This window comes from Loxodonta africana, chromosome 22, assembly GCF_030014295.1.
Source record: "Loxodonta africana isolate mLoxAfr1 chromosome 22, mLoxAfr1.hap2, whole genome shotgun sequence".
NCBI classification, from domain to species: domain Eukaryota; kingdom Metazoa; phylum Chordata; class Mammalia; order Proboscidea; family Elephantidae; genus Loxodonta; species Loxodonta africana.
Window position 1 is genome coordinate 61,200,509 of NC_087363.1, and position 26,805 is coordinate 61,227,313.

The window sequence follows — 26,805 nt, forward strand, 5'->3', positions numbered from 1 at the left end:
GAGGGCTCATGGGAAGAGGCGGAGAACAATATGGCGGATGGCGAGGAGCCGTAAGTACCGGGGCTCTGCAGGCGTGCCGGGCCGGGCTGGGTTGTGAGAGAGCTCGGCGGTGGGCGGCCACTGCCGCCACCGGGGGTCCCCCCCCCTCCGCCCGCCCCGTCCCCTCGCCCCCCATCCGCTCGCGGCGCCCAGTGTGTAGCGTGATGCTGACCCTTCTTTTATTCTCTCTTTCTTTTAGGGAGAAGAAAAGAAGGAGAATAGAGGAGCTGCTGGCTGAGAAGTTAGTGCTGCCGGGAGGCCGGGGTCCTCTTTGGGGACCCCCGCCTCCTCCACCCCAGGACTAGGGGACCAGCCGCAGCGGGCCCGGGGGGCTGGGAGGGGGGCACCCGGAGCGCGGGCCGCGCGGCCTCACCCCCGACCCCCGGCCCGCAGCCCCGGGGCCGGGCTCCCGGTCTCTGCGGGTCCTCGGGGCCGCCGGGTGCCTGCCCTGAAGCTCCTTCCCTCCATCCCAGATTGTCAGAGCCGCGACCCCGTGACAAGGGAGGCCGGTGTGCACACACACACGAAGTAGACGCAGAGCCGTTCGGGGGCCTTTCATAAACATTGTTTACCAGTCACAAACTTTTTGTGAGAACTTTGTATATCAGATATTGCACCAGACACTTCAATTATTTTTGCAAAACCAAAAGGAGGGTGTTAACCCCAAGCAGCTTATTGTCCCTTTTTAACACACACACCCTATTTCTTATCTGATGCTGAGTTATGTGCAGGTGCAACAGATTTAAATAAAGCGTTTCCCAACCTAGCCAACGCCATGGAACAACCCCCGTCCCTACCTGCGAAGGGAAAAATACCCTTGCAGTGATGTGGTGTACTAAGTCGTCTATGTGCATTATCTCTATCCCGATAATGACCTTAAGGAGCAGCTACAATCTACCCATGAAGTCCATGGATGTTAAATCTGCCCAAGGTCACAGTGCTATTAGTTGTGAAACCGATCCCAACTGTGACATCAAAACCCATGGTTTTTACCACGAGACAGCTTCTTGGTCCTTTTTTTTTTTAAAAGGAGCATAAGAAGATGTGCCAAATATATTTGAAGGTGAAAATTGTAGGGTTATAGGAAATTTGAAAATTAAAAGTAGTGAAAGCCAAACATGGAATCTTGCACCGAATAGAGAGCACATGTGTTTTGGTCCAGGAGTCCCACCTTGGTCGTACCTACTAAAAGGTTTCTAGGTGATAAAGCCTGGTATTGGTAACCTAAAATTTTTGTGTGTGTGTTTACTGGTAACAGAAACAACCTCACAGTGTTGAGAAATCCTTTTTGAAAATTGAAACCTAGACTTCTTTCCGAGGAAAATATGTGAAAGTTCCTCTCATCAAAAATGATCTCTTTAATCACACCTTTCAGACATGGAACGGGCATATTAGTTGTATTAGATTTGAAGTATCACAATTTTGAAAGTATAGCAGTGTTTTTTTTCCTTGTAATTGCTATTCCTCCATTTAAGCCTGTTGAAGCAACAGTTTGGGGAAGTTTACAGTGACCTTTTATAAATACCAAATGTGGAGAAGTCCATTGGTCACTGATCAACCAATATCCCAAGTTTGATCTTGCGTTGCCTTAGGAACCCAGAGACATGTACAGTGATTTAGTTCACCAAACGTATGAAATAAAATGGAAGCAACGTGTAATTATTAACTTTAAATGAAAGCATAAACATAATCACATTGAATTATTTCCTTTTTATTTGAGCAGGTCTGGTGTTACCTTTTTATTTGGGGAGACCATAATAGGTGTAGGTGTGGCTTTTTCATACTGATCTCTGCAGCTGAAATTTACTGTGTTCTGTGCAGAATGGCTGTTGATGGTGGGTGTGGGGACACTGGAGACTGGGAAGGTCGCTGGAACCATGTAAAGAAGTTCCTCGAGCGATCTGGACCCTTCACACACCCTGATTTCGAACCGAGCACTGAAGTGAGAAACGTTTATTTTAAATAACTCCTCTAATAGTTTTGTGTTTCAAAAATAATAAAATGCTTCCTTTTTAATTTGCTCTTATAATAAAAATACTAATAAAGATGTATTGAGAAATTATCTTGAAATACTAAATTGGGTATTTTCAACTGATTTGTTTGAATTGCTAACATTTGAGTCATTATTCTTATATGTCTCATGCAGTATAAGTAGAAAATGAGTTTGAATTTAACGTTTAAGCTATACTTCATTTAAAATTCCAGTTTAAATAACTGCTGAGATACTCCCCTTCTGCACCTTTTGTAACCCTGCTATGAGAGATTAATTTTGACAGGAAGTGAGATGTACTTGTTTAAATTTTGAAATTTAGTTGGAATGACCATCTTTATGTAACCTTTAGTATAATTAATTGCACGTTAAAAAATGTTGTGAATGCTGTATGATAGAGGCATAGAATTTTGGACTGATAGTATCTTGACAAAGCAAATGCTCAGTTAAATGCATCCTGTTTTTTATTACAAGGTAAAAAAAAAAAATTCTTTATAATAAGCCTTGATGTCCTTTTGTGTGTATAAAGAGACATAATTTTTGAAGTGTAAATATTGTGCTCCAAAGTACCAGCTCTTAGATTTGGCCTAGTGTCTCATTTAAATAACTTTTCTCTCCTTTAACCCTATTCTCTATTAATTCAGTATTGATGCTGCTATTCTTTAAATAACCTACCATATTTTCTTGTGCTTCTGAAAATATTTTTACCTGATAAGTAAGTAACTTCTGGTAAATGATTTTTTCAGGTTGTATTTCAGCTGATACACAATTTTCCTAAGAATTTTATCTATTTTTTTCTTCCTGTCATCTCATGCTTTATAAGTTTTACTCACTGTATTCAGTAGCAGCTTTTATTGTTCTTACTTTTTTTAAGAAACTTTTAAACACCTTGTGCAGTGCTTGATCTCTTTAACATTTTAAAACTTGAGGGAGTCAGTTAAATAACTGAATTTGATGCTTTTCACCCTTTTTCAAAAATTAAAAAAAGACAACTAAATTAGGGGCAGTTTTTCTTGTTAGAGAACGTAGAAATAGCCTTTTAATTTTATATAATGAAAGTCAGTTAAAAACATTAAAATTGAAACTGAAATCCTTAGGGTTTTAGAAGTTCTGGTTTTACATAGTTCATAAATTTAAAATATTTATTTAAGTGTGCCATCTCCTTTTTATTCTTAGTAGCATTTTTCATGGAAACATTGGAAACTGTTTTATGGCTGTTGCTTTATTGATGGTACTCATGGTTTTTATTACCCAGATTTTAATATGCCTTTCCATTCTTTACAGTCTCTCCAGTTTTTGTTAGATACATGTAAAGTTCTAGTCATTGGAGCTGGCGGCTTAGGATGTGAGCTCCTGAAAAATCTGGTAATATATATATATATAAAATATGTATTTTTCTCCTTTCTGATGATGAAATGAAACCTTTCTTCTGTAATACTAGGGAATTTCTTTATTGTGATTAATTGTTAACCTTTTCACCTGAGCCTTTGTTAATTAAGTTTAGCAGGTCAAGTTCCAGAAAGTCATTGAGATGATGTAACTTTGGAATATTTTAAACTCTGAACTTCTCAACCGTAATGTCATTGGCAGAATTCTTACTTCCATTTTCTTGTCTGCTTTTTACGAAACAAATTTTGTGCTTCTTGCAAAAACCCCCCAAAAAACCTAGTGCTGTCTAGTCAATTCCGACTCATAGCGACCCTATAGGACAGAGTAGAACTGCCCCATAGAGTTTCCAAGGAGCACCTGGCGGATTTGAACTGCTGAGCCTTTGGTTAGCAGCCATAGCACTTAACCACTACACCACCAGGGTTTCTGCTTCTTGCAAAGTGCTCATTAATTTCAGCCAAGAAGATAAGAAAACTGGTAATTCATATTTTAGCATGTAGTTTTAGAAAAATTTATTATGTCTTTTGTTTCTCAAAATAACCCAGTTAGGTAGGTAGGGCGTTGTCCCATTTTATATAGAGGGAGGTGCTGCAGGGATATTTAATGATTTGTCCAATTTTTTCTGGATTATAGTAATTTACTTGGAGTCTAACCCAGGTCATCAATTCTTAGCCACGTGTTCTTTTTCACTGTATTATACAACCATCCGGTACACATGATAAAATCTAACTAATTTTTGTTGATGTTATGGTAGTTGACCCGTAAGTTTGGGAAAGCTAAACTCCTCCGTTCCCCACTCTGTCCCTCTCTCCTTACTTCTCTCCCTCCCTTTCTCTCCCCTTGTCTTCCTCCCTTCCCTCTCTTTCCTCCTTTCTCTTCCCTTCCCTTCCCTTCTGAATTTATATCTAATTCATATCATTTTAAGAAGGGTACTGTTTAGTAAAGCTCATTCCATATACTGGTTCAAAATCTGTAATTTGTGATGTGATTAATTGGTTTTATTGAGTTGTGATAACCACAAAATAGCTTTTACAAGTTTTTATTAGTTGATTTAAAAAAAATAGGAAGGTGAATTGGTTTAGAGCTGTTTGTTTGCCAGGCTTCTCAGCGGTGTGTAGAAAAGTGGAAATGAGGCAGGTACCAGCCAGATGAAGGGCGTAAAAGTCACCCAAGGGGCTAGAGTGTAAATGTAAGTGCAGCCACATTAATTTTCCTAGGAAACGAGGATATCACTCCTAGGGAAAATGCAAAAACTTAAGTGCCACTGTGCTTAGTGCCTGTGCTGCATTCTGTGAAGATTGTAGGTCATCACAGTTGATGTCCTCAGTGGATTTGAAGTTTTACTGGGGAGACAAGTCTCATATAAAACAAATAACATATGTTTGATATACTCTGTGATGGGGTGCCAAAATGACTGCCTTCTCAGACATAAATACTCTTTGTGTCTGGAGAGTCCTGGAGGGGAAGGGTTTGTGGACGTTGGTTTTTGATAGGCGCTATATATATGCACACATTGCCTAATGTTTAGTTATTTCCACTTTGAAGTTGTTATTTGCAGATGTGATATATACTAATTTGAAATGTAAAATTATTATAGGTTAGACCTGGGTATTAGTCATCAAGCAGCTTCCGGAGTGGCCCTTTTATTTATTTATTGCATTATGATCTTTTTTACAAAAGAAGGAAACGAGCTTTTGATTTTACCAGTTGTTACTTTGCTCACAAGAAATGTACATGGGTTAGTTTGTTTATTGATTGTAAGTTCCAAAGGCTCATTCTAAAAAAAAAAAGAATAAACCTGCTGCCATCAAGTCAATTCTGACTCATAGTCACTCTATGGGACAGAGTAGAACTGCCCCATAGAGTTTCCAAGGGAGCGCCTGGTGGATTTGAACTGCCAACATCTTGGTTAGCAGCTGTAGCACTTAACCACTACGCCACCAGGATTTCCAAAAAAAAAAAAAAAGAATGTGGCATAAATATTGATTGAACAAATGTTATTTAGCTTCCTCCTTCTCTTCCCAGTATGCCAGACAACATTTTAGATGCTAAAGATACAGCCTTGAACAGTATAGACAGGTGTCTGTGCTTGTGGAGCTTGTATTTTAGAGAAAGGAAAAAAAGACAAGTAAAATATATGTCAGATGGTAATAAATGATGTAGAGAAAGGAAGGGTGGAGGATAGGTAGCCTGGTGGGAAGGGAGGAGGAAATGGTTTACAAAAAGGTGATATTTTAACAAAGAGGCAAGTGAGCCATACAGATATCTGGAGGAAGAACAATCTAGGTAGAGGGAACAGCAGGTGCAAAAGCTGTGAGCATGCTTGATATGTTTGAGGATAGCCAGGGTGAGGGGAGGATTTTTGGCAAGGATGTCAGAGAAGTCATGGGAGATGGGGGTGGGGTGCATGGGAGGTGGCCACAAAGGGCTTTGAAGGCTGCTCTGATAACACTGGCCTTCACTCTGATTCAGGAAGTCATTGGAAGGATTTAAGCAGATGGGTAACATGATCTGACTTATAACCTGTATCATTGTGGCTGATGTATTGAGAATGGACTAAAGGAAGATCAAGGGAGGAAGCAGGGAGACCAGTTAGAAGGCTTTTGGCAAGAGATAATAGTGACTTGGAACAGGATGATAGCATTGGAGGTTTTGAGAAGCAGGCAGATTATGGATATATTTTGAAGATGGAGTCAATAGGATTTGCTAATGGATTGGTTGTGGAATATGAGAGAAAGAGAGCAGTCAAGGATGACACAGCAAGGTTTTTGCTCTGAACAGTTGGTGGGATGGAGTTGTTTACTGAAATGAGGAGGACTGTGGGAAAAGAACAGGTTTGGTGGAGGTGGCGGAGGTGGTGAAGGAAGATGATCAGGAGTTTGGTTTTGGAAACTGTTAAGTTTGAGGTGCCCATTGGATGGTGCTTTGTGTTACAAGATCATCTGAGATCACTAAGAGCCCTTAAGAGTAGAAAACAGAGGTAGAGGACTAAAGTTGCACAGGGCCACTTTAAGTTTTGGCCAGTAAAATAGGAAGAAAACTCCTGAGTGTGGTGAATTAGAAACCAAAAAAAAAAGAAAGTGTTAAAATTCTCATGAACGTGATGATTGAGTGAAGAAACTTTTGAGGAGGAGGAAGTGATCCACCTGCCAAATACCTCAGAAGGGTAAAGTCAGATAGACCGAGAATTGGTCATTGGATTTAGGAAGATGGAGGTCATTGGTGACCTCCATAGGGGCAGTTGTGGTAGAGTCGTGGGGTGAAAACTTGTTTGGAGTAGGCTCTAGAGAGAAATTTGAGAAAGCAAGTATGAACAACTCTTTGGGGAATCTCTTCCTGTGGGGGAGGGGTGACAGAAAAATGGGGAGATTACTGACAAGTGACTAAATTTGATCACTTAAGTAACCAAACAGACAAATTGACCAAAGACCAAAAAACCATAATTAATTTTTGAGGCTTATTTTTGAGTCTATATTGTCAAGTCGTTTGCTTCTGTCTGAGTGGTAAATTTTAGCCGTGGTCATACTGTTAGAATGCTTGACATTATCATTGAGACCCAGCATTTCATTGCTTTTCCATAGCTGTTTGTATTCCTTGCTCTTGACTCCATACTTTTGAGACATTCCTTTTACCTGTGCGGTGTACATGTGTGTGTCTATATTTATAAATATTTATATCTCCTAATAGTTACTATTTCTGAATTGATGCTTAGTGTTATGGAAACTAAGCCAAAGCTTGTAGGAGTTGCTGTTTAACTATATTCTGAAAAAAAAAAAAAAAGCAAGTACAGTTAAAGTAACCATCATCAGCAGTAAACAATTAACTTTACAAATCCGTTTATGGAATTATAAAACAACTTTAATCTGTAGAAACTTTGGGTTGTTCTCTATTTGGTTTTAGACTATTTAAATGGAATTTTATACATTTTTTAACCATTATAAGAACCCTGAATTTTATATACCTTGTAAGATTATTTGAAACTGTTGAATAAGATGATGTAGAATTTGTTACTGAGAATTTGTAGTTTTAGTACTACATTGAAAACAAATCTTAAATGCTCAAATATAAGGAAACCTGTCTTTAATTAGATTGTTTTTGTTTCCACAGGCATTATCTGGTTTTAGACAGATTCATGTAATAGACATGGACACTATAGATGTTTCCAATCTAAATAGGCAGTTTTTGTTTAGGTAAGTGTCAATATCTTAGTTTATTTTAATTCTGATTATCATTTGAACTTAAGTACATTGCAGTTTAATAATTTTCTCAAGTTATTAAGATAATACTGATTTTATTGAAAACAAAAACAAAAATAACCATCCCATTCCCTATTTTAAGGTTAAATTTTACAAGACAATTTTGGGCATTCTGAGAAATGTAGTTTTATAAGCAAATTTTTTTTTTTTTTTTTTTTTTAAGAAATCTCCTCCAAAGGCGTATGTGAATTTGGGATATTATCAGGGTGATTATGGCCTGAAGACACCAAGTGAGCTCTTTTCCTCCTGTTGATTTCAGAAGAGAACATTAGCTGAAAGATCAGGCCCTAGTGAGATACCTTAGCGGGTAGATTAGAATGATGACTGTGGGGCAATGAAGTTATGAAAGAATTTGGGCTTTTTATAGAAGAAGAAAGAAAATGGAGAGTTAAGGAGAAAAAACTCAGGACCAGTTGAAATGGAACAAACAGGGATATTTATCTTAGCAATGTGTGAAATACAGATAGCATCTAGGGCTGGTTTGGTAGAAATGACTTAAAAAACTAGAAGTAAATTATAAATGTGGATCTGAGGAAAGACTCATTAGGGAATTCTAGCACATAGCATTTAGTTTTAAGTGGCTTAGATAAGGGTGTATTTTAGTCAAAGGATATAGATATGGAGAGAGAGATGAAATTTTTTTCTTTCTCTGGTGACTAGGGTACTGATAAAAGTACTCAAATCATCCTGGGTATGCAGGATATAGTTGGGCTAGCAGAAAAGGAAAAGATAGCATTACATTTTTGGATAGACAAAACCTCTGCTTTTATTTTTGTGGAAGGATGGGTTAAATTAAATCACGTTAATGAAGAACTGCAAGTGCAGAGTGAACTTCATGTTTAAGTTTTATTTTTGTATTTTATTAAAACTAGTAATTTCTCTTCTTTATAGAAAAGTTTGTGGGCCCTTTTGGGTCTGACAAATTTTTAGTGCATGAATACTCCATAAAAGAGATCACCGAATTAATTGGTTATTGATAATAGGCCATGCCCTTTAACTGAGCTGAGTTTGTAGCTAACTTAGTGTTGATTATAATAATAGGTAACTTCTATTGACTGCTTATGGTTTACCAGGCACTTTTGGAGCCTTTTACCTATATTACTCCATTTAATCTTCAGAACAACATTAAGTGTAGGTTCTTGTTTATAAGATCAAGTAATTCGGCAATGTGCACCACAAAGATGATAATGTGGGAAAGGCCATTTGATTCAAGTTAACAGTTTTGGGCGGAAAGGTCTCTGATCCCCCAATACTGGAATGGTGAGTTAGCTAAACACACCGTAGAAACCATCCAGGAGTTCTTGTGTTTGGAATCTACTGTGAGAGCACGTACAATCTAAAATTTAAAAGAATCTTGGAAGCCTTCCACTCTTTCCCTTTTAATACCTAGAGCTCTCTGTGCCCAGAGAAGGTGAATGCCATATTAGAAATCAAGTTCCCTGACTTATAGCAGGGCCTTATTGTAAATTAAGACAAAGTCAGAATAAAACTCTATTAAGATAAAAGTTTTGAATCAAAAGATCACCTTGGTTTATTGGAGAAAAACAGAATTAAACTCTTAAAGTCTTTTTCTTTGAAACTCTAGTTTTAAATAAAATATAATTTCTAGTAAGCGCATTTGATTTGTTATTTTCATTTATTTTTAAAGTGTTTACTTGTGCTAGATATGAAGGAATACAAAGAGAATGAGAATATGGTGACCTTCAGGTGTTCACAGTCCCAGTGGGTGTGAAAGATACGCGTGTAACAAAAACGTGGCGAAAAGTGGTGATGAACCGTTAGCTATGGATACATGAAGGAGTGATTTATTTCTGTGACGACAGTAAGGAAAATATTAGTAAAGAAAATACTCTTTGTACAGAGATTGGGAGAAGAAGTTCATGTCGTCACATCTGTGGTTTTTATCTTGGAATGATCTTTTGAGGCCTTATATTTTTTAGCTTTTTGAAAATATTGTAACATTTACCACTTTAGATAATGTCCTTGGGATTATTCTTTCTTGAAAAACATAGTTGTTGGGGCTTCTCCAGGGACACAGAATGTAGTGTTTAATCTACAGGGCAGTTTCTACTCTGCCCTATAAGGTCGCTATGAGTCGGAATCGACTCGATGGTACTGGGGTTTTTGGGAATCAGCGCATATGGGAAGAAAGGGATAAATGAAGATTCTTGCGTTCCCAGAACGAACCTCATGTGTATTCCAACCAAGATCTGCGTAGTAACACCTTGATGTGCTGAGCTTTAGTGAGGGCGATAGGAAACGCATGTGTCTGTATAAAGTGCCCAGAAGATCTTTTACGTTTACTTTGAATTGGGGTGGTTTTTTACTCGGGGATATGCCACGGTGAGAAGTGGCTAGGAGGAATGCTGTCATTTGCTATGCTTTATTTGAGGAAAAAGAGGGAACACCGTTCATATTTTCAGTTAAGGAATACTTAATTAGACTTTATCATGTTGATGTTGTTAATTTGAAACATCAGCAAGGGTGAATATTCAGGGTTGACTGAATAATTATTCATCAAAATTTATTACCGATATGAAAATAGACTGAGGTAAAACTATTCCTTCTAAACATCCTGTGAATAAACTCACTGTAGATTTATTTTTATGCTTGAAAGTAAATTATCTGGATCATGTAGATCTATAATATGAATGACAATTTAAATATAATTTTTCTTGTAGGCCTAAAGATGTTGGAAGACCTAAAGCCGAAGTTGCTGCAGAATTTCTAAATGACAGAATTCCTAATTGCAATGTAGTTCCGTATCCTTTGGACAGAAAAGTTGCTTAATTTTTTAAAAAACTTTTAAAATTTTTTATTTTTTATAAAATAGGTGATTAGTAGAAAATATAGATAAAAAATTTCTACTACTGAGAGAACTGCTGATAACATTTTGCTCTATATCCTTGCAGTCTTTTCCTTATGCCTATATAAATATTTTTTTTTTGCCCTGATTTTGAAATTAAGCGTATTTAGCCTATGCCATTGTCTACTTTTATTTTGAATTATTGCCCTTAATTTCGGTATCAATTATAAATCTCCTCTACTAAACTGTAAGTTCCTAGGCTGGATCCAATTGATCTTCAAGTTCCCCTACAGTAGCAGACAGACTAGACAGTCGATGTATCATTTATCAAAATGAAATGTATGTCAGAGTAAATTTTTTGTAAGAAATATGCTTTTAAAAAAAGAGTATTACTCACACATTTTTAAATCTGGGGAACTTTTGGTATTTTATAGAAATCCAGGAGATGAGATTTCTATGTAAAAATCCCAAGGAATCTACAAAAAAACTCCTAGAACTAATGAGTTCAGCAAAGCTACAGGATGCAAGACAACAAAATTAATTGTATTTCTGTGAACTATCAATGAACTTCTAGATACCAGAATTACAATGACAAGAATACAGTGTCATTTACAATCACTAAAACAGACACAAAAAAGAAATCCTTAAGTGTAAATCTAACAAAACACGTACAGGATTTGTATGCTTAAAATTACAAAATGCTGATGAAGAGAATTAAAGAAGATATAAGTAACTGAAGAGATACTCCATGTTCATGGATTGGAAAGCTTGAACATAGTAAAGATGTCACTTCTTAAATACCTATACAGGTTTGACACAATTCCTGTCTAAATCCCAACAAGATCTTTTATATAGACAAGATTCTAAAATTTATATGGAAAAAAATTTCTATGGAAAGGCAAAGGACTACCTAGAACAGTTCTGAAAAAGAAGACCAAAGTAGGAGGAATCATTCTAACCAATTTCAAGACTTATTATATGGTTAATCAAGATTGTGTAGTATTGGCAGAGGAATAGACACAGATAAATGGGACAGAATGCTGAATCCAGAAATATCCCCAACACAAATATGGCCAATTTTTGACAGAATTGCATGTTATGGATTGAATCGTGTACCCCCAAAATGTGTCTCAACTTGGCTAGGCCTTGATTCCCAGTGTTGTGTGATTGTCCACCGTTTTGTCAGCTGATGTGATTTTCCTGTGTGTTGTAAATCCTATCTCTGTGATGTTAATGAGGTGGGGTTAGAGGTAGTTATGTTAATGAGGCAGGACTAAATCTACAAGAGTAGGTTGTGTTTTAAGTCAATCTCTTTCAAGATATAAAAGAAGTCAGGAGAGAGACATGGGGACCTCATACCACCAAGAAACAAGAGCTGGGAGAATAGTGTGTCCTTTGGACCCAGGGTCCCTGTGCTGAGAAGCTCTTGACTGGGGAAGATTAATGACAAAGACCTCCCCCCAGAGCTGACAGAGACAGAAACCTGTCCCCTGGAGCTGGCACCCTGAGTTCGGACTTCTTGCCTCCTAGACTGAGAGAATAAACTTCTCATTGTTAAAGTCATCCACTTGTGGTATTTCTGTCATGGCAATACTAGATAACTGAGACAGTGCAAAGGCACGTCAGTGGAGGAAGGACCAAAACCAAACCCACTGCCATCGAGTTGAGTCCAACTCATAGCAACCCTATAGGGCAGAGTAGAACTGCCCCATAGGGTTTCCAAGAAGCGCCTGGCAGATTCGAACTGCTGACCTTTTGGTTAGCAGCCATAGCACTTAACCACTACACTACCAGGGTTTATGGAGGAAGGGCAGTCACTTCAAAAAAACGTTGTTGGAGCAATGGGATATCCATAGGGCAAAAAATGAACCTCAACGTGACTCACACCGTATACAAAATTAACTCAAAATGAACCATAGTTTTAAATATAAAACGTAAAACTATGAAACTTTTAGAAGGTAACAGGAAATTTTCGGTACCTGAAAATATATATATATATATATTTTTATGACTTTGTAAAGAGTCTTTGTTAGGTGCTGTCCAGTCAGTTCCGACTCTTAGCGGCCCGATGAACAATGGAACGTAACACTGCCTGATCCTGGCCATCATAGATGTTGCTGTGTTTGAGCCCGCTGTTGCAGCCGCTGTGTCAGTCCATCTCATTGAGGTTCATCTTTTTTGCTGACCCTCCACTTTACCAAGCAGGACGTCCTCTTCCAGGGATTGGTGCCTCGTGATAGAACGTACAAAGGACATGAGATGAAGACTTGCCATCCTTGCTTCTTAAGGAACACTCTGGCTATACCTCTTCTAAGAAAGACTTGGTGGTTCTTCCGGCAGTTCATGGTATATTCAGTATTCTTCGCCAGCACCATACTTTAAAGGCATCAGTTCTTCTTTGGTCTTCCTTATTCATTGTCCAGCTTTCGCATGCATGTGAGGAATTGAAAATACCATGGCTCGGATTGGGCATGCCTTAGTCCTCAAAGTGACATCTTTGCTTTTGAACATTTGAAAGAGGTCTTTTGCGACAGATACTCCCAATGCAGCAAGTCGTTTGATTTCTCGATTGCTGCTTCCATGGGCATTGATTGTAGATCCAGATGAAGTGAAATCCTTGACAACTTCAATTTTTTCTCTATCGTGGTGTCACTTATTGGTCCAGTTGTGAGGATTTTAGTTTTCCTTATGCTGAGGCGTAATCCATACTGAAGGCTGTGGTCTTTGATCTTCATCAGTAAGTGCTTCAAGTCTTATTTGCTTTCAGTAAGCAAGGTTGTGTCATCTGCTTATTGCAGCTTGTTAATGAGTCTTCCTCCAATCCTGATGCCTCGTTCTTCATGTAGTCCAGCTTCTCGGATTATTTGCTCAGCATACAGACTGAATAAGTATGGTGAGAGGATACAACCCTGATGGACACCTTTCCTGATTTTAAGCCACACAGTATTCCCTTATTGTGTTCGAATGACTGCCTCTTAGTCTATGTACAGAGTCCTTAGACCACGTCAAAAGCGTGATGCATAAAAGAAAGTTGATAAATTTGGACGTCATCAAAATTAAAAATTTTGCTCTGTGAAAGAGCCACTTAAGGTTAAAAAGATAAGCTATAGGCTGGCAAAAAATATGTGTAAATCATATATCTGACAAAGGATTCACTTAGAATATGTAAAGACATTTCAAAACTCAGCAATAAAAAAAAAATCCATTAAAAAAAATGGCAAAAGACACGAAGAGATATTTCACCAAAGGGGATGCAAAAAAAAGAAAGCACATGAAAAAATGTTAAACATTACTAGCCATTACAGAAATGCAAATTAAGAAACTGCCACAAATCTTTTAGAATACCTAAAATAAAAAAATAGTAACAATATCAAATGCTGGTGAGGATATGGGAATACCAGGTCACTCATACATTGGTGCTAGGAATGTAAAAAAGGTATAACCACTCTGGGAGATAGTTTGGCAGTTTCTTAAAAGACAAAACATGTGCTTAATATAATCCTTGAATTGTGCTCCTGGTCATTTATCCCAGAGAAATGAGAAGTCTGCACAAAAACCTGTACATACTTGTTCGTAGCACCTTTGTTTATAATAGCCAAAAACTGCAAACAACTGAAATGTCCCTCAATGCGTTGTTAAAGGGTGGTACATATCCATACGATGGAATACTACTCAGTAATGAAAACTAACAAAATAACCACAACTTGGATGAATCTCAAGGGCATTATGCCAAGTGAAAATGCCAATCTCAAAAGGTCACATAGTGTATTTTCAATTTATATACATTTGTAGACATGATACAGTTAGAGAGCTGGTGAACAATGATTGGTAGGGGGTAGGGATGGGGGAGTGAATATAAAGGAACAGCAGGAAAGCCTTTGTGGTGATGATAGCTCTATATCTTGGTGGTGGCTACACATGTTTAAACGACGTAGAACTGTACACACACTGTACCAATGTCCAATTCCTGGTTTTGATATTATACTACAATTATATAGGGTGTAACCATTGGGGGAAACTGCGTAAAGGGTACATAGGACCTCGCTGTACTATCTTTGTAACTTCCTATGAATCAATAATTATTTCAGAATAAAAATTAAAAAAAAAAAGAAAAAGCAAATACCTCTACAGGGAGAAAAAAAATGAGTATTCATGATCTGTCTGTATATTTAGATTCACTGTTTTATAGAAATCTGGAAGATGGGATTTTTGGTTTGATTCCTCATTCTCCGCCCCTCACTCCCCCCGCCTTTCGTCTAATACTTGGCTGTGGTTCTTATTTATTGTACTTTAGATGAAGGTTTACAGAACAAACCGGTTTCTCGTTAAACAGTACACATGTTTTTTTTTTTTTTTATGACACTGGTTAACAGCCCCACAACATGTCAACACTCTCCCTTTTCAACCTTAGGTTCCCAATTACCAGGTTTCCTGTCCCCTCCTGCCCTCCAGTCCTTGCTCCAGGGCTGGTGTGCCCCTTTAGTCTAGTTTTGCTTTTTGAGCCTGCACGATCTTTGGCTGAAGGGTGAACCTGAGGAGTGACTTCATTACTAAGCTGATAGGGTGTCCGGGAACAATACTCTCAGTTTCTACAGTCTCTGTCAGGCCAGGAAGTCTGGTCTTTTGAGTTAGAATTTTGTTCTACATTTTTCTCCAGCTCTGTCCGGAACCCTCTATTGTTATCCCTGTCAGAGCAGTCAGTGGTTATAGCCAGGCACCATCTATTTGTACTCGACTCAGTCTGGTGGACGCCATGGTAGGTGTGGTCCATTAGTCCTTTGGACTAATCTTTCCCTTGTATCTTTGGTTTTCTTCATTCTTCCTTGTTCCCGAAAGGGTGAGACTGGTGAAGTATCGTAGATGGCCACTCACAGGCTTTTAAGACCCCAGATGCTACTCACCACAGTAGAATGTAGAACATTTTCTTTATTAACTATGTTATGCCAATCGAGCTAGATATTCTCTGAGACCATGGTCCCCACAATCCCGAGCCTAGCATTTGGCCCCTTGGGAAGTTTGGATGTATCTATGGAGCTTCCATGACCTTGCCTTGTACAAGTTGTGCTGGCTTCCCCAGTATTGTGTATCGTCTTACTCTTCACCAAAGTTATGTGGTTGTTTTCTTGACCTTACTGTTCCTGTAGGGTTTCCTTGAGTCAGAATCAACTTGACGCAATGGGTTCTAGTTGTGGCATACGAATTTATATTTCACAGTTTTATTTCTAGACATTTAAAAATCAGGGCAAGCATGTAATATATTGGTCCCCTTTTCTCCACTTTGCTTTTTTAAAAAGATATAACAGACTGCTTATCAGAATTTTACAGAAGCAGTGTAACTTCCATTAAAAATGTTGAAGAAAATGTTTTTATAATTTTGTTTTGTTACAACAATAAGTGCTATGGTTGCTTCAGGAGTCCTGGTGGCACAAGGGTTAAGCGTTTGGCTGCTAACCTAAAGGTCAGCAGTTCGATCCCACCAGCCACTCCGTGGGAAGAAAGACCTATCTGCTCCCTTAAAGATTACAATTTAGTATGGGGGAGTTCTGCTATATCCTGTAGGGCCACTGAGAGCTGGAATCACTGGACAGCACCTAACAATGATGACTGCCTTGCGCTTTCAGCCAGTTTTTACTTGGAGCTCCCTTATGCAGCCTCCAGGCACATGAAAATTGCTGTCAGGGTTTGGTCCAGTAAAGAGAGACTTTGAAGCTGAGAAGGATAAGGAAGGAAGAATTCATACCCATCCTCCAAACAACAACAGATCATTAACAACGAAAAAGGCTATTGAAATCATCCGTATTTTTTAAAAATTAGCTTTGCAGTAACTTTTCAAATCACTTAGCTAAATAGGAACCGTAATGTGTTTGTTTCCTTCATTAAACAAATGTTTATTGCATATCTGCTTAGCACTGATGGTTGAAGAGACATTTTGCCTTTGCAGGACTTAATGACTTTATATAAAAGTGACTAAAGCAAAGCGGAGCGTGTATCTCCTAAAAGAGACATAAATGTAATGATACAGGGGCTCAGGGGTAGGAAACTACACAAGTGGTTGGGATAGAAGGAAAGTTAGGAAAGGGGTTTTATCAGGAAGTAGGCTTGTGCTAATTTTCTCACATTCTGTGAATTCCACCGCTTTGACTATTGATGACGTTACTTGTTTTAAGTGTACGTTTATAGCTCCTTATGGAATTGTTAAATTCATTTTAGAAATTAAAATCTTCAACAGCTTAGTTCCTTTACTTGCATTCAGACATTTCAACAAGATTCAAGATTTTAATGACACTTTCTATCGACGTAAGTTGCCCTTTTGAAATGAAATTCCCACTAAATTCTTGCTAATTTTTAGTTATAGGTTTTTACCACAGATTGTTAGCTATTCCAGGCTGTTTCTTCAGTTGCTTTCATCTCTTTCAGTGTTGGCTTTCCAGTTAGGTTGCTGACTGACGGAAAAGAGAATGTGCTGTTTTAATTCTTAGGGTTAGGTGCATTTTCTGGGAACTGTGTATGTGTGTGTATTTTAATAAAAAGTGAGTTTTTGTCCTGACCCTTAGAAAGTATAAATTATTTTATGCAACTGTATTTTTTCTTTAGTCTACAAAATTTTTTTTTTTTTTTGTCATAGAATTTCATATTATTGTGTGTGGACTGGACTCCATCATTGCCAGAAGATGGATAAACGGCATGCTGGTAAAGACTCTTGTTATGTTTCTTTGAAGTTGTTGCTATTACTCTTGACCCACTGAAAGTTAGAATTGCATGTCATGTTTTTTAGAAATTAGAGTTAACTTTGAATTTATTGCCAGTCGTTGATTTTCAGTGAGGACATAAGTTGATAATATCATAATCCTTTGATTTTGATAATTAGTCCTCAGTGGCAAGATCTACGTGTAGAATTATTGAGAGCATGCTTCTTTGAAATCTTATCCTTTTAAACCCTTTATATCATTTTCATAGATATCTCTTCTAAATTATGAAGATGGTGTATTAGATCCAAGCTCCATTGTCCCTTTGATAGATGGGGGGACTGAAGGTTTTAAAGGAAATGCCAGAGTGATTCTGCCTGGAATGACTGCTTGTATTGAGTGCACACTGGAACTCTATCCACCTCAGGTAATCAGGGAAGGTCCTGCATTGGTTATGAGTCAGAATCAACTTGTTGGCAATGGGTTTTTTTTTTTTGTTTGTTTAGAACCAGAATAGAATTAGGCTTGAATTGTTAAGTCTAATCAGTACTTAGGATTTTTAATTAGGATTTCAGCTAGGTATAACTGTATTTTTAATGTCATGGTAAGAAGAAGATAAAATATGAAATTCTGCCCTATTTGGGGAAAGATAAGAACTAAATATCATAATTCAGATACTATTCTGTTTTCAGAATTCATTTATATTAAGTTTTTATTTGGGAGTAGGGCTAAGGGGAATTGTAAAGCCATGTTGGAATAGAGCTATAATCTACCTTCTTTTATTTCCCTTACTTGTTTCCGGGAAATAAAGATACCAGGTATGAGAGGGATCTTACCAAAGATGGGGCTCTGTGATCTACATACCCACTTAAAGGATAGTTGAAATTTCGAGTTACAAATATAAACAATTTTATGAGTATTTACTTGGAATTGATTTAACTGATTTTGTTTTTATACCTTCGGATTCAAATTTAGGTAAACATAATACCGTGCTCATTTTTAAGAATCTGCTGTTCAGTTTTGTTTTCATGGTCTAATAACGCTTAAATGTGTGTACCTTGTAAATTCATATGGATGCTGCAGATTAATCTTACACGTGTGACTAGTAATATAAAATGTTTTTTTATATATAAGTGGAAGGCTAAGTTGGATTAAAAGAAACTGTTAACCAACTAGATAATAAATAGAAGCTGCATTTTAAAATGATGTATCATTTAGAGTTACTGACAAGGCAGATGGTGTGGTTTCAGGTTAATTTTCCCATGTGCACCATTGCGTCTATGCCCAGGCTACCAGAACACTGTATTGAGTATGTAAGAGTATTGCAGTGGCCTAAGGAGCAGCCTTTTGGAGGTAATAAACCGAATTTAATCTATAGTTACATAAAATATGTATTTGTCATTGTTATTCATTTGAATAATTACATTAAAAAAACAAATTACTTCATTATTACATATATATTCCTGCCTCCCTCTCGTTGTTTTTCTTTCTTTTTTTTTTTTTTTAAACAGAAGGGGTTCCACTAGATGGAGATGACCCTGATCATATTCAGTGGATTTTCCAGAAATCCCTGGAGAGAGCGTCACAGTATAACATTAGGGGTGTTACGTACAGACTCACTCAGGGTAAGTGAGGGAGTTGCCATGAATTAAGATCTTCAGAGTATTGTTTTTTAAGGGGTGGGTATACTTTGGGGGGAGAATTGATAAGTGACTTTAGATAGTACCATGCATTTGAAGCTTAGTAACCGTAGCATGGAAATATAGTTTGCAGGTGCCCCAAAGTAGGAGGGAACTGAGTTTAGCAGAATCCGTACTAGTTAGCTAGGAGAAATTTTATAAAATCATTGAATCTTATTTACTCAGGTTTGAAATAGGCCCCAAGTCATCCAAGTCAAACCATCTACTTTATTTTTCACTGAAGAGGAATTTTATTACCTCTTAAGGCAATCTATTCACTTTTGGATAGAGTGTTAGACAATTATTGTATATATTGAGCAGAGACCTCCATCTTTAATTTGGCCTGAGTGCTATGTAATAGCTAATTCCCCTTTCAAGTAATAGTCCATAACATACTGAGGACTTTGAACTTCCCTTAGTTCCATTAATCCTTTGTCACACTGCATGGTTTTAAGTCCCTATCCTGTTGTTTTTCTCTAACCATTATTATAGGTAATTCCAGTTATTCCTATTTCTCTTGGCTATATTATCCTTGGAAACCCTTGTGGTCGCCAAGAGTCGGAAACGACTCGATGGCACTAGTTTTTATTTTTTATATTATCCAGGCTAGACTGCAGCATTCTAGGGTTGGTCTTATTCTGGATGATAGACTTCTAATGATTGATGCAGTCTTAAAGAAGAGCAGGGATTTTTGTTTGTGTACGTTGATGATACATGTTTGGTTCTTTGAAACAAAGAATCTGGAAGTTTTCTCCACATACACAGTTGCTAAGCCACATCTCCCCATTACAGATTTGGCAGTTTGTTGTTTGTTTTTTATACTCTGGTATAGGTCCTTACAAATTTCTTCTTAAACTCAAGATGCTGTTCTTTATTTATATATTTTTATATATGTTTTATACATATATATACACGTATGTTTTATACTTGGCAGTTTATCTTCTGTTCTTTCCCATTTAATTTCACCTGTTGATTTGATAATCAAATCCTTTATCTCTTTTCTAAATACTTGATTAAAATATGTAACAAAACTGAACTATCTGACAATAGACATCTGAATCATACCTCTGTGGGCCCTTTTAGGTTTATCATATTCTGTTTATCAGATGACCTTCTTGAGTACTTCATTTTTTTTTTCTTCTGTGTTGTTATGAAAGGCCTTTGCAGGTGCTCAACTGAAGCCTAGATAGACTATCTTTCACATTCCTTGAGTTGCCAACTAGTGACAGTTACTAAATGAGGCTAGTCCAGCATGACTTGTCTGAGTGAACAGCCATGATAATGTCCACTAGTAGTGGTGATCACTGCTTCCTAGTCCAAGTGATCATATTCATCCTTTCTAGAATTTTGCCCAAAGTCATTACCAAATTCATCAGAAAGAGCTTTGTTTTCTTTTTGAAAACCTGCTGTTTCTCTTCTGTGGTTCTTTCCTCGTATTTACTGATGTTTTAGTGATGTCACTGGAAATTCCACTCATACACACTCCTTGTTGCTCCCCATACTGACCTGTTTTGTGTTCCTTGGAGACACTGAGTTTATCCCCATCTTGGAGCTTTAGCACCTGCCGGTCCCTATGCCTAGAATGTTCTTTCCTCTGACCTCCTGAAGACTGGCTCTTATCTCGCAGCTATCAGCTTAAACAGTTTTCCTGATCATCCAGTCTAAAATGACTTCTCAGCCATTCACTAGTTAACCTCTTTTTTTCTTTTCGCATTTACAGTTCCTCCAGTGCTAAAGTAGCTTTAGTTTTCTATGCAAAGAATATTTCACATATACACTCTAAGGTATTCCTGCCCTGGGGCCTTTCCCTTGCTGTTTGGTCTGTAAAGATACTCTCCTCCTCCCCTCCTCAAATGATTGCAAGGTGGCTTTTTTTCATAGTTTAGATTTCTGTTTAATGTCATCTCCCCAAGATGGCCTTTCCTGACCACCCTGTCTAATGTACCGCCGCCCACAATCATCACTCTAAAATTTTCTTCAGTATCTAAAATTTTCCTGCGAACTTGTGGATTTTCTCCCCAACCAGGATGAAAGCTCTATAAGAGCAGATACTTTCCTCACGCATTTGTAGAACAGTGTTTAGCATATAGTAGACTTTGCCAGTTGTTTGGATTGACAGATGAATTCAGTTTGTCCTCATCAGGAACTGTGAACTCTTTTCAATATGTAGTCTCATTCCTTCTCCATAACCTTATTCCTTCTCCATAACCTTTATTAGGGCTTGGTGTGTACTTTTCAGCCTGGTGATCAAAGGCCTTGACAGGGAGGGAGTACAGAAGCCAAATTAGAAGTGAAGTGGCCCTCTCCTCTTTGTGATCATTTTCTTTGTTCTCAGTATACTAAGAAGTCTCCTTTCCTGTCCGGTCCAGCTTTGGAGGGAGGAGTGGTCTTTATCACTTTGGCAGTGCTGTGATTGGGTGATGTCTCTAACACTCACTGTTTGTGACTACCTTTTCTTCCTTTCGGGACATTTTGCATATCTGGTTCTAGCTTCCAGTTAGCCATCATGAATAGCTCCGCTCTGTTTCCTCTTTTCTGAGACTACACATAATCATATGGTCAGAATCAACTTTGTAAAAAAACTTCCCAACCTTCTTAACCATCTTCTTTGGTGTTTTCTGAGATTATCTGCCTTTTTGCTGAAGTGTTTGCAACCTGCCTACCTGCAGTGTTGGGAACACATCTTCCAGTGCTCCCTCACACACTCCAAGATAATGTAGCTACTTTTCTCTGAAGTTTTTGTCTTCTAAAATGAATAATTTAAACATAGTTATAAAATGAAAATATTTATTTTGTACTTAAAAAATTGTTTAACATGAGGTTTTATTCATCCCTAATATGTGAATATCGGTGTGAAACAAGTGGGGTAGAATCAGAGAACTGTTTCACATTCTGCGTGGTCCAGGTTGTAGAGTAAAACAAAGGCGATAAGGGGCAGGTTTTCATTTTTTTGAAAATTTTTGAGAATTGAGTGGCAGAAAATATTATTTTGTTTTCTGCATACTTTACTCAAACTTTACTGAGTATAAAACTCAAAAAAAAAAAAGTTTGTTGGCCATAGAGTTAGTTGCAACTCAGCGACCCTATAGGACAGAGTAGAACTGCCCAGTAGAGTTTCCAAGGAGCACCTGGCGGATTCGAACTGCAGTCCCTTTGGTTAGCAGCCATAGCACTCAGCCACTAAGCCGCCAGGGTTTCCCTACTGAGTATAGTATAGTATAATGTACGGTTAAGAATATGTACTTTGGGACATACCTGGGTTCAAATACCATCCCAAAATTTACTAGCCATATAACTGGGTAAGTTACTCAACTTCTTTTAATCTCATTTTCCTTGTCTTTAAACTCAAGGTAATAAGTAATATCTTTTTTAATTTCCACACTGTGCCTGGAATACAACACCCTAATTGTTCACTATTATTATTATGGTATTGTTTCACCTTTATATAAAAGTCAGTTGAGAGAGTTTACTTTTCTTTGCTTCTCTTCCTTAAGATTCTGAACATGCTACAAAATGATGGGACTGTGAGAGAAGACTGTTTCATGGTTAAACTTGTTTGCTTTCTGACTTGAAAACCTGAAAAAAATCAAGATTATGATAATGATATTTAATAATTATATCATCTGTGTTAAAATAGGAGCCCTGGTAGCACGGTGGCTAAGAGCTTGGCTGCCAACCAAAAGGTCGGGTTCAAACCCACCAGCTGCTCTGTGGAGGAAGCTGTGGCAACCTGCCTCCGTAACGATTATAGCCTTGGCGTCCCTACGTGGTGTCCTACTCTGTCCTGTAGGGTCACCGCGAGTTGGAATTGACTCAACGGCAATAGGGTATGTTAAAATACCTATTATTTTTTTAAAGAAATGACCGTATTTTAATTAATGTTTTCCAGGGGTTGTAAAACGAATCATTCCTGCAGTAGCATCCACAAATGCAGTTATTGCAGGTGAGGAAGAAAGGACCGGCACTTAATTTTATTTATTTTTTTCCTTTTGTTTTCAGTTCTGTTTCTTGACACTAATTTGGCTTTTCTGCAGCTGCTTTATCTCAGAAGACTGTTGTTTTAGTGATTTGATATCTTCTTGGGTGGTTGGTATAATTAAGTTGAACAAGCTATTGGACCTTGTATATTTTTTGTCTTAAATTATGCCATGGGTATGGCACTTCGCAGCAGGGACTACTTCAGTGCCTTTTTTTTTAGTCAGTGTAGCGAATTCCTCAGTAATCTGATGAAATGGAAGAAAAACATGTAATATTACTAGATCAGTTGATTATACAAAATATAAAGTCTGTTAGTTCCTCAGGTTTTTAAATGTATACATGTACAAACATATACATATTTTAATAAGAGCCATGAGGGTAGATAAACAAATGTTGTTTTTGAAGATAGTTCACATTTTCCTGTTCTAATTGATAAGTTAGTTTACAACTGCTGATTTTAAGTATGTAACCCTCATTGAGTTAAAGTACTTTTGTTTTCTCCTCTCTTCAGCTGTGTGTGCCACTGAGGTTTTTAAAATAGCAACAAGGTAATGGATTTCATTTTTAATACTGTTTGGGAATCCACGTTTTGAACTGACTCAGTTATATAAAGTTGAACATTTTTTCGTTGCAGTGCATACATTCCCCTTAATAATTACTTGGTATTCAATGACGTGGATGGGCTGTACACATACACATTTGAAGCAGAGAGAAAGGTTAGTACTAATGAACAAATTTTGATCATGCGTACTTTGATGTTTAAATATTAAGTACTGGTTGGAAATTGCCCACACCCTAAGAACCTGAACTACTTACTATGTATCTTTTGGAATATAGCATGAAAATAAAATAACTATGTAGCAAAATGATTTAGGAAAAATAGTCTAGTATGAAAACAGATCTTCAAGCATAAGAAACTGTTCATAGGAAATACGTGTGATTATAAAACAATTTGAGTTTCATAATCTTCCAAGAGATTACTACTGGTGCATGTGCCATTGTGATGTGTTGTGTTTCACACATGTAGGAAAACTGCCCGGCTTGTAGCCAGCTTCCTCAAAACATCCAGTTTTCTCCATCGGCTAAACTGCAGGAGGTTTTGGATTATTTAACCAATAGTGCTTCTCTGTAAGTGTTCTGGAGTTTGGTTACATTGAAAAAACCATTTTTGTGATCTTAATACTTTAAAAACTAGAATAAAAAAAAAATGATTCTTGATACTTCTTTCTCATTATATTTAGGCAAATGAAATCTCCAGCAATCACAGCCACATTAGAGGGAAAAAATAGAACACTTTACTTACAGGTGATAATGTTGAATTTTTATTTTTTTCCAGGAAATCAGATGAAAAGCTTAATTTCACTTTAACCTGCTTAAAAATAATTTTGTTTTCTAGTCAGTGACCTCTATTGAAGAACGAACAAGGCCAAATCTCTCCAAGACATTGAAAGGTATTTTAAATAAATGTATTTACCAGTAGTTTTCTTCTTTTTGGGGGGTGGGGGTGAGGCGGGAGTGAAAGTAATACATGCTCCTTCTAGATGCTTTGCCCTTACTAATGCCTTTAAATGATGATATGATCATAATTACTTACATATTTAGACACAATAATAGCATTTAGTTGCTCTTTTGAATCTCTAAGAAATCAAATACATCACGTTGACTAAAGACCCACTGGATTTTTATGTTTATCTAAACTCTGTGGTGTGTATGTGTGTATTCTTTTTGTTGAGACTTTCGCTTGGGTTAATTATACTTTTTCCATTTGTAGAACTGGGACTCATTGATGGGCAAGAACTGGCAGTTGCTGATGTCACCACACCACAGACTGTACTATTTAAACTTCATTTTACTTCTTAAGGAAAATAAACCTGCACATAATAGAAAAGTCATGCAAATATTATCCTTTGTGGATGCTAGGAAATTTCATGTCATTTTAGTGTTGGTGGAATTTGACTTTTTTTTTATATAATGAACTGCTCTTTTTTAAACGTCATGACTTTCCCTTGAAGACAGAATTTGGGGGTTGGTACCTGCATTTTCATGAACAATATGAGAAACGGTGCGGGATAGAGAGATGATGTGCAAATACATGGCTGCTCTTAGAGGAGAGGGAACACCTGCTTGTGACTGAATTTTGTTTGTTACGGTCAAAGATCGCATTCCTCAGCTTTCAGTTGAGCACCCACGTAGACAAAACATGCCCCGTTAGAGAAAATAAAGAAATTAAGTTTGAAATAACGTTCAACATTACCACCTATTTGACATTCAGAGCATATTGAACATAGGATATTTCTTGCTTGATTTAATATTCATTTAACTGTGGCTGTCCGAATGAATATAAATTATTATAAAGGGTTATCTTGTCCGTAATAACTTGTAAATGGTGTACTAGCTGAGTACCTGTGCATGGAAATGGGGATATTTTCATGTATTTATCTATAGTGCCATTGAGGCCAATATGCACAATACGAAAGCCAAGATATTTAAAAGAATTTAATGTTTAAGCAGTTATCACTGATGCTTTTGCACTATTTATTAATAAAATGACATATTGTCTACTTTTTTCACTGAAATTTGTAAAATTATATTAAGTAGTTCCATAGTAATGTAGAAATAATTTTTAAATGTGTAACAGAATTGCCAACAAAATTTTTTTTATTGTCTCTAAATACTTCTGTTAGTGATTTCTGCACTGAAGATCTATTGATTTAGTTTAACTTGTGCTACCAATAATGTTAATGAAATAGCATAATAATATATTTTTTTATTATGATCTTTCAAAATGCTTTTTCTCCCTTAAAGGACTAAGGCTTAAAGCAAAGCTAAGCAAGTACTAAAAATGGATTCTAGTTATCTTAATAGGGGAACATGTAGTACCTGTTCATACTCTTTGTTCTTGACATAGAGGCAATTTTTTTTTTTAGTTGTTTTAATTTAAGAACTTTGTGATTACCTGTCACTGGGTTTTCATTTATTATTTGTTCTAGCTCCATATTTGACAAATAATTTTATTAGTAAACATACAGGATAAATGTATATGCTTTACTTAAAAAGCTATAGATTCAGCTTAAATTTCTGAAAGTTAGGGAGCTACTATTAACCCCTCCTGAATACAGGTGGTATATAATAATTCTTAAAGTAGCCTTTTGAGAAGGTGACAGTACCTACATTTGAGAGCTGAATAGTTCTGGGTCATTTACCCAAAGCTGTACAATAAGGGATTCTTGGAATAGGGGTTCCAGCCCTTATGTGCCCCAAACCTTTTCCCCAGACTATTTGAGCTGTTTGAGAGTATCAGAGCTATTTAGTACTACTTGTGTACCCACTGCCGTGAAGTCGATTCCGACTGATAGCGACCCTGTAAGACAGAGTAGAACTGCCCCGTAGAGTTTCCAAGGAGCACCTGGTGGATGTGAACTGCTCATCTTTTGGTTAGCAGCTGTAGCTCTCAACCACTCTGCCACCAGGGTTTCCACTACTTGTGTAGATTACTAAATTGTAAGTTTTGACATGCAAGTATTTATTGACGTTAGATAAAATGATTGGAAAACAGTCATAACTCTCAAGAATAGGGTTTTAATCTGCATTTTTTTTTTTTAAGGAACAGAAAATTCCTCTATGGCATAGTGCCTTGTAGTGGGGTAAAAAACTGAAAATGTCTATGGGGCACAGGCAGGTAAAGCAAGTAACCACAGCAAGGGCGTGTGTAATACGACCACGGGGATATCCAGTTTTTGAAAAAGAAGCTGCAAACCTGGATTTTTGCATGAAATCTGGCTTTTGAATAGTGGTAGAATTTTATATTTAACATTGTGGGTGGGGGGAGGGGGGGATAAACCAAACAGCTGTCGACCGAACAGGAAAGCCAGAAATGTAAGATTTCTTCATGTGGCCAACTGTTTGCTAAAATATTGCACAAAGAAAAAGTTGCATTTTAAGTAATAGGTACCATGCACATTAATAGGGCAAGTTTTAGTGC

At 37.2% G+C, this 26,805-nt stretch overlaps 1 protein-coding gene across 2 annotated transcripts; it reads left to right on the plus strand.

Moving 5' to 3' along the window:
- On the plus strand, positions 1–25,399 carry UBA3 (ubiquitin like modifier activating enzyme 3). 2 transcript variants are annotated; one of them, XM_003409796.4, is made up of 18 exons: positions 5–50; positions 239–280; positions 1,861–1,981; positions 3,314–3,394; positions 7,526–7,608; positions 10,356–10,436; positions 16,734–16,777; positions 17,106–17,170; positions 17,438–17,593; positions 18,417–18,519; positions 18,678–18,791; positions 22,735–22,788; positions 23,335–23,371; positions 23,458–23,539; positions 23,851–23,951; positions 24,065–24,128; positions 24,220–24,274; positions 24,595–25,399. In XM_003409796.4, exons 1-18 carry the CDS (start codon positions 31–33, stop codon positions 24,681–24,683), a joined length of 1,392 nt encoding a protein of 463 aa, XP_003409844.1. In that variant the 5' UTR covers positions 5–30; the 3' UTR covers positions 24,684–25,399. The 2 variants fall into 2 exon arrangements, with proteins under 2 accessions (XP_023403806.1, XP_003409844.1); XM_023548038.2 differs by lacking the exon at positions 239–280 and having other exon boundaries at positions 1–50.
- Positions 25,400–26,805: the final 1,406 nt, after the last annotated feature.

Bases quoted from the DNA above. Each gene is read 5' to 3' on its own strand.
- UBA3 (XM_003409796.4), top strand. From the start codon at position 31: ATGGCGGATGGCGAGGAGCC. The intron at 51-238 runs GTAAGTACCGGG...TCTTTCTTTTAG, and splicing joins ATGGCGGATGGCGAGGAGCC to GGAGAAGAAAAGAAGGAGAA. The intron at 18,792-22,734 runs GTAAGTGAGGGA...AATGTTTTCCAG, and splicing joins TACGTACAGACTCACTCAGG to GGGTTGTAAAACGAATCATT.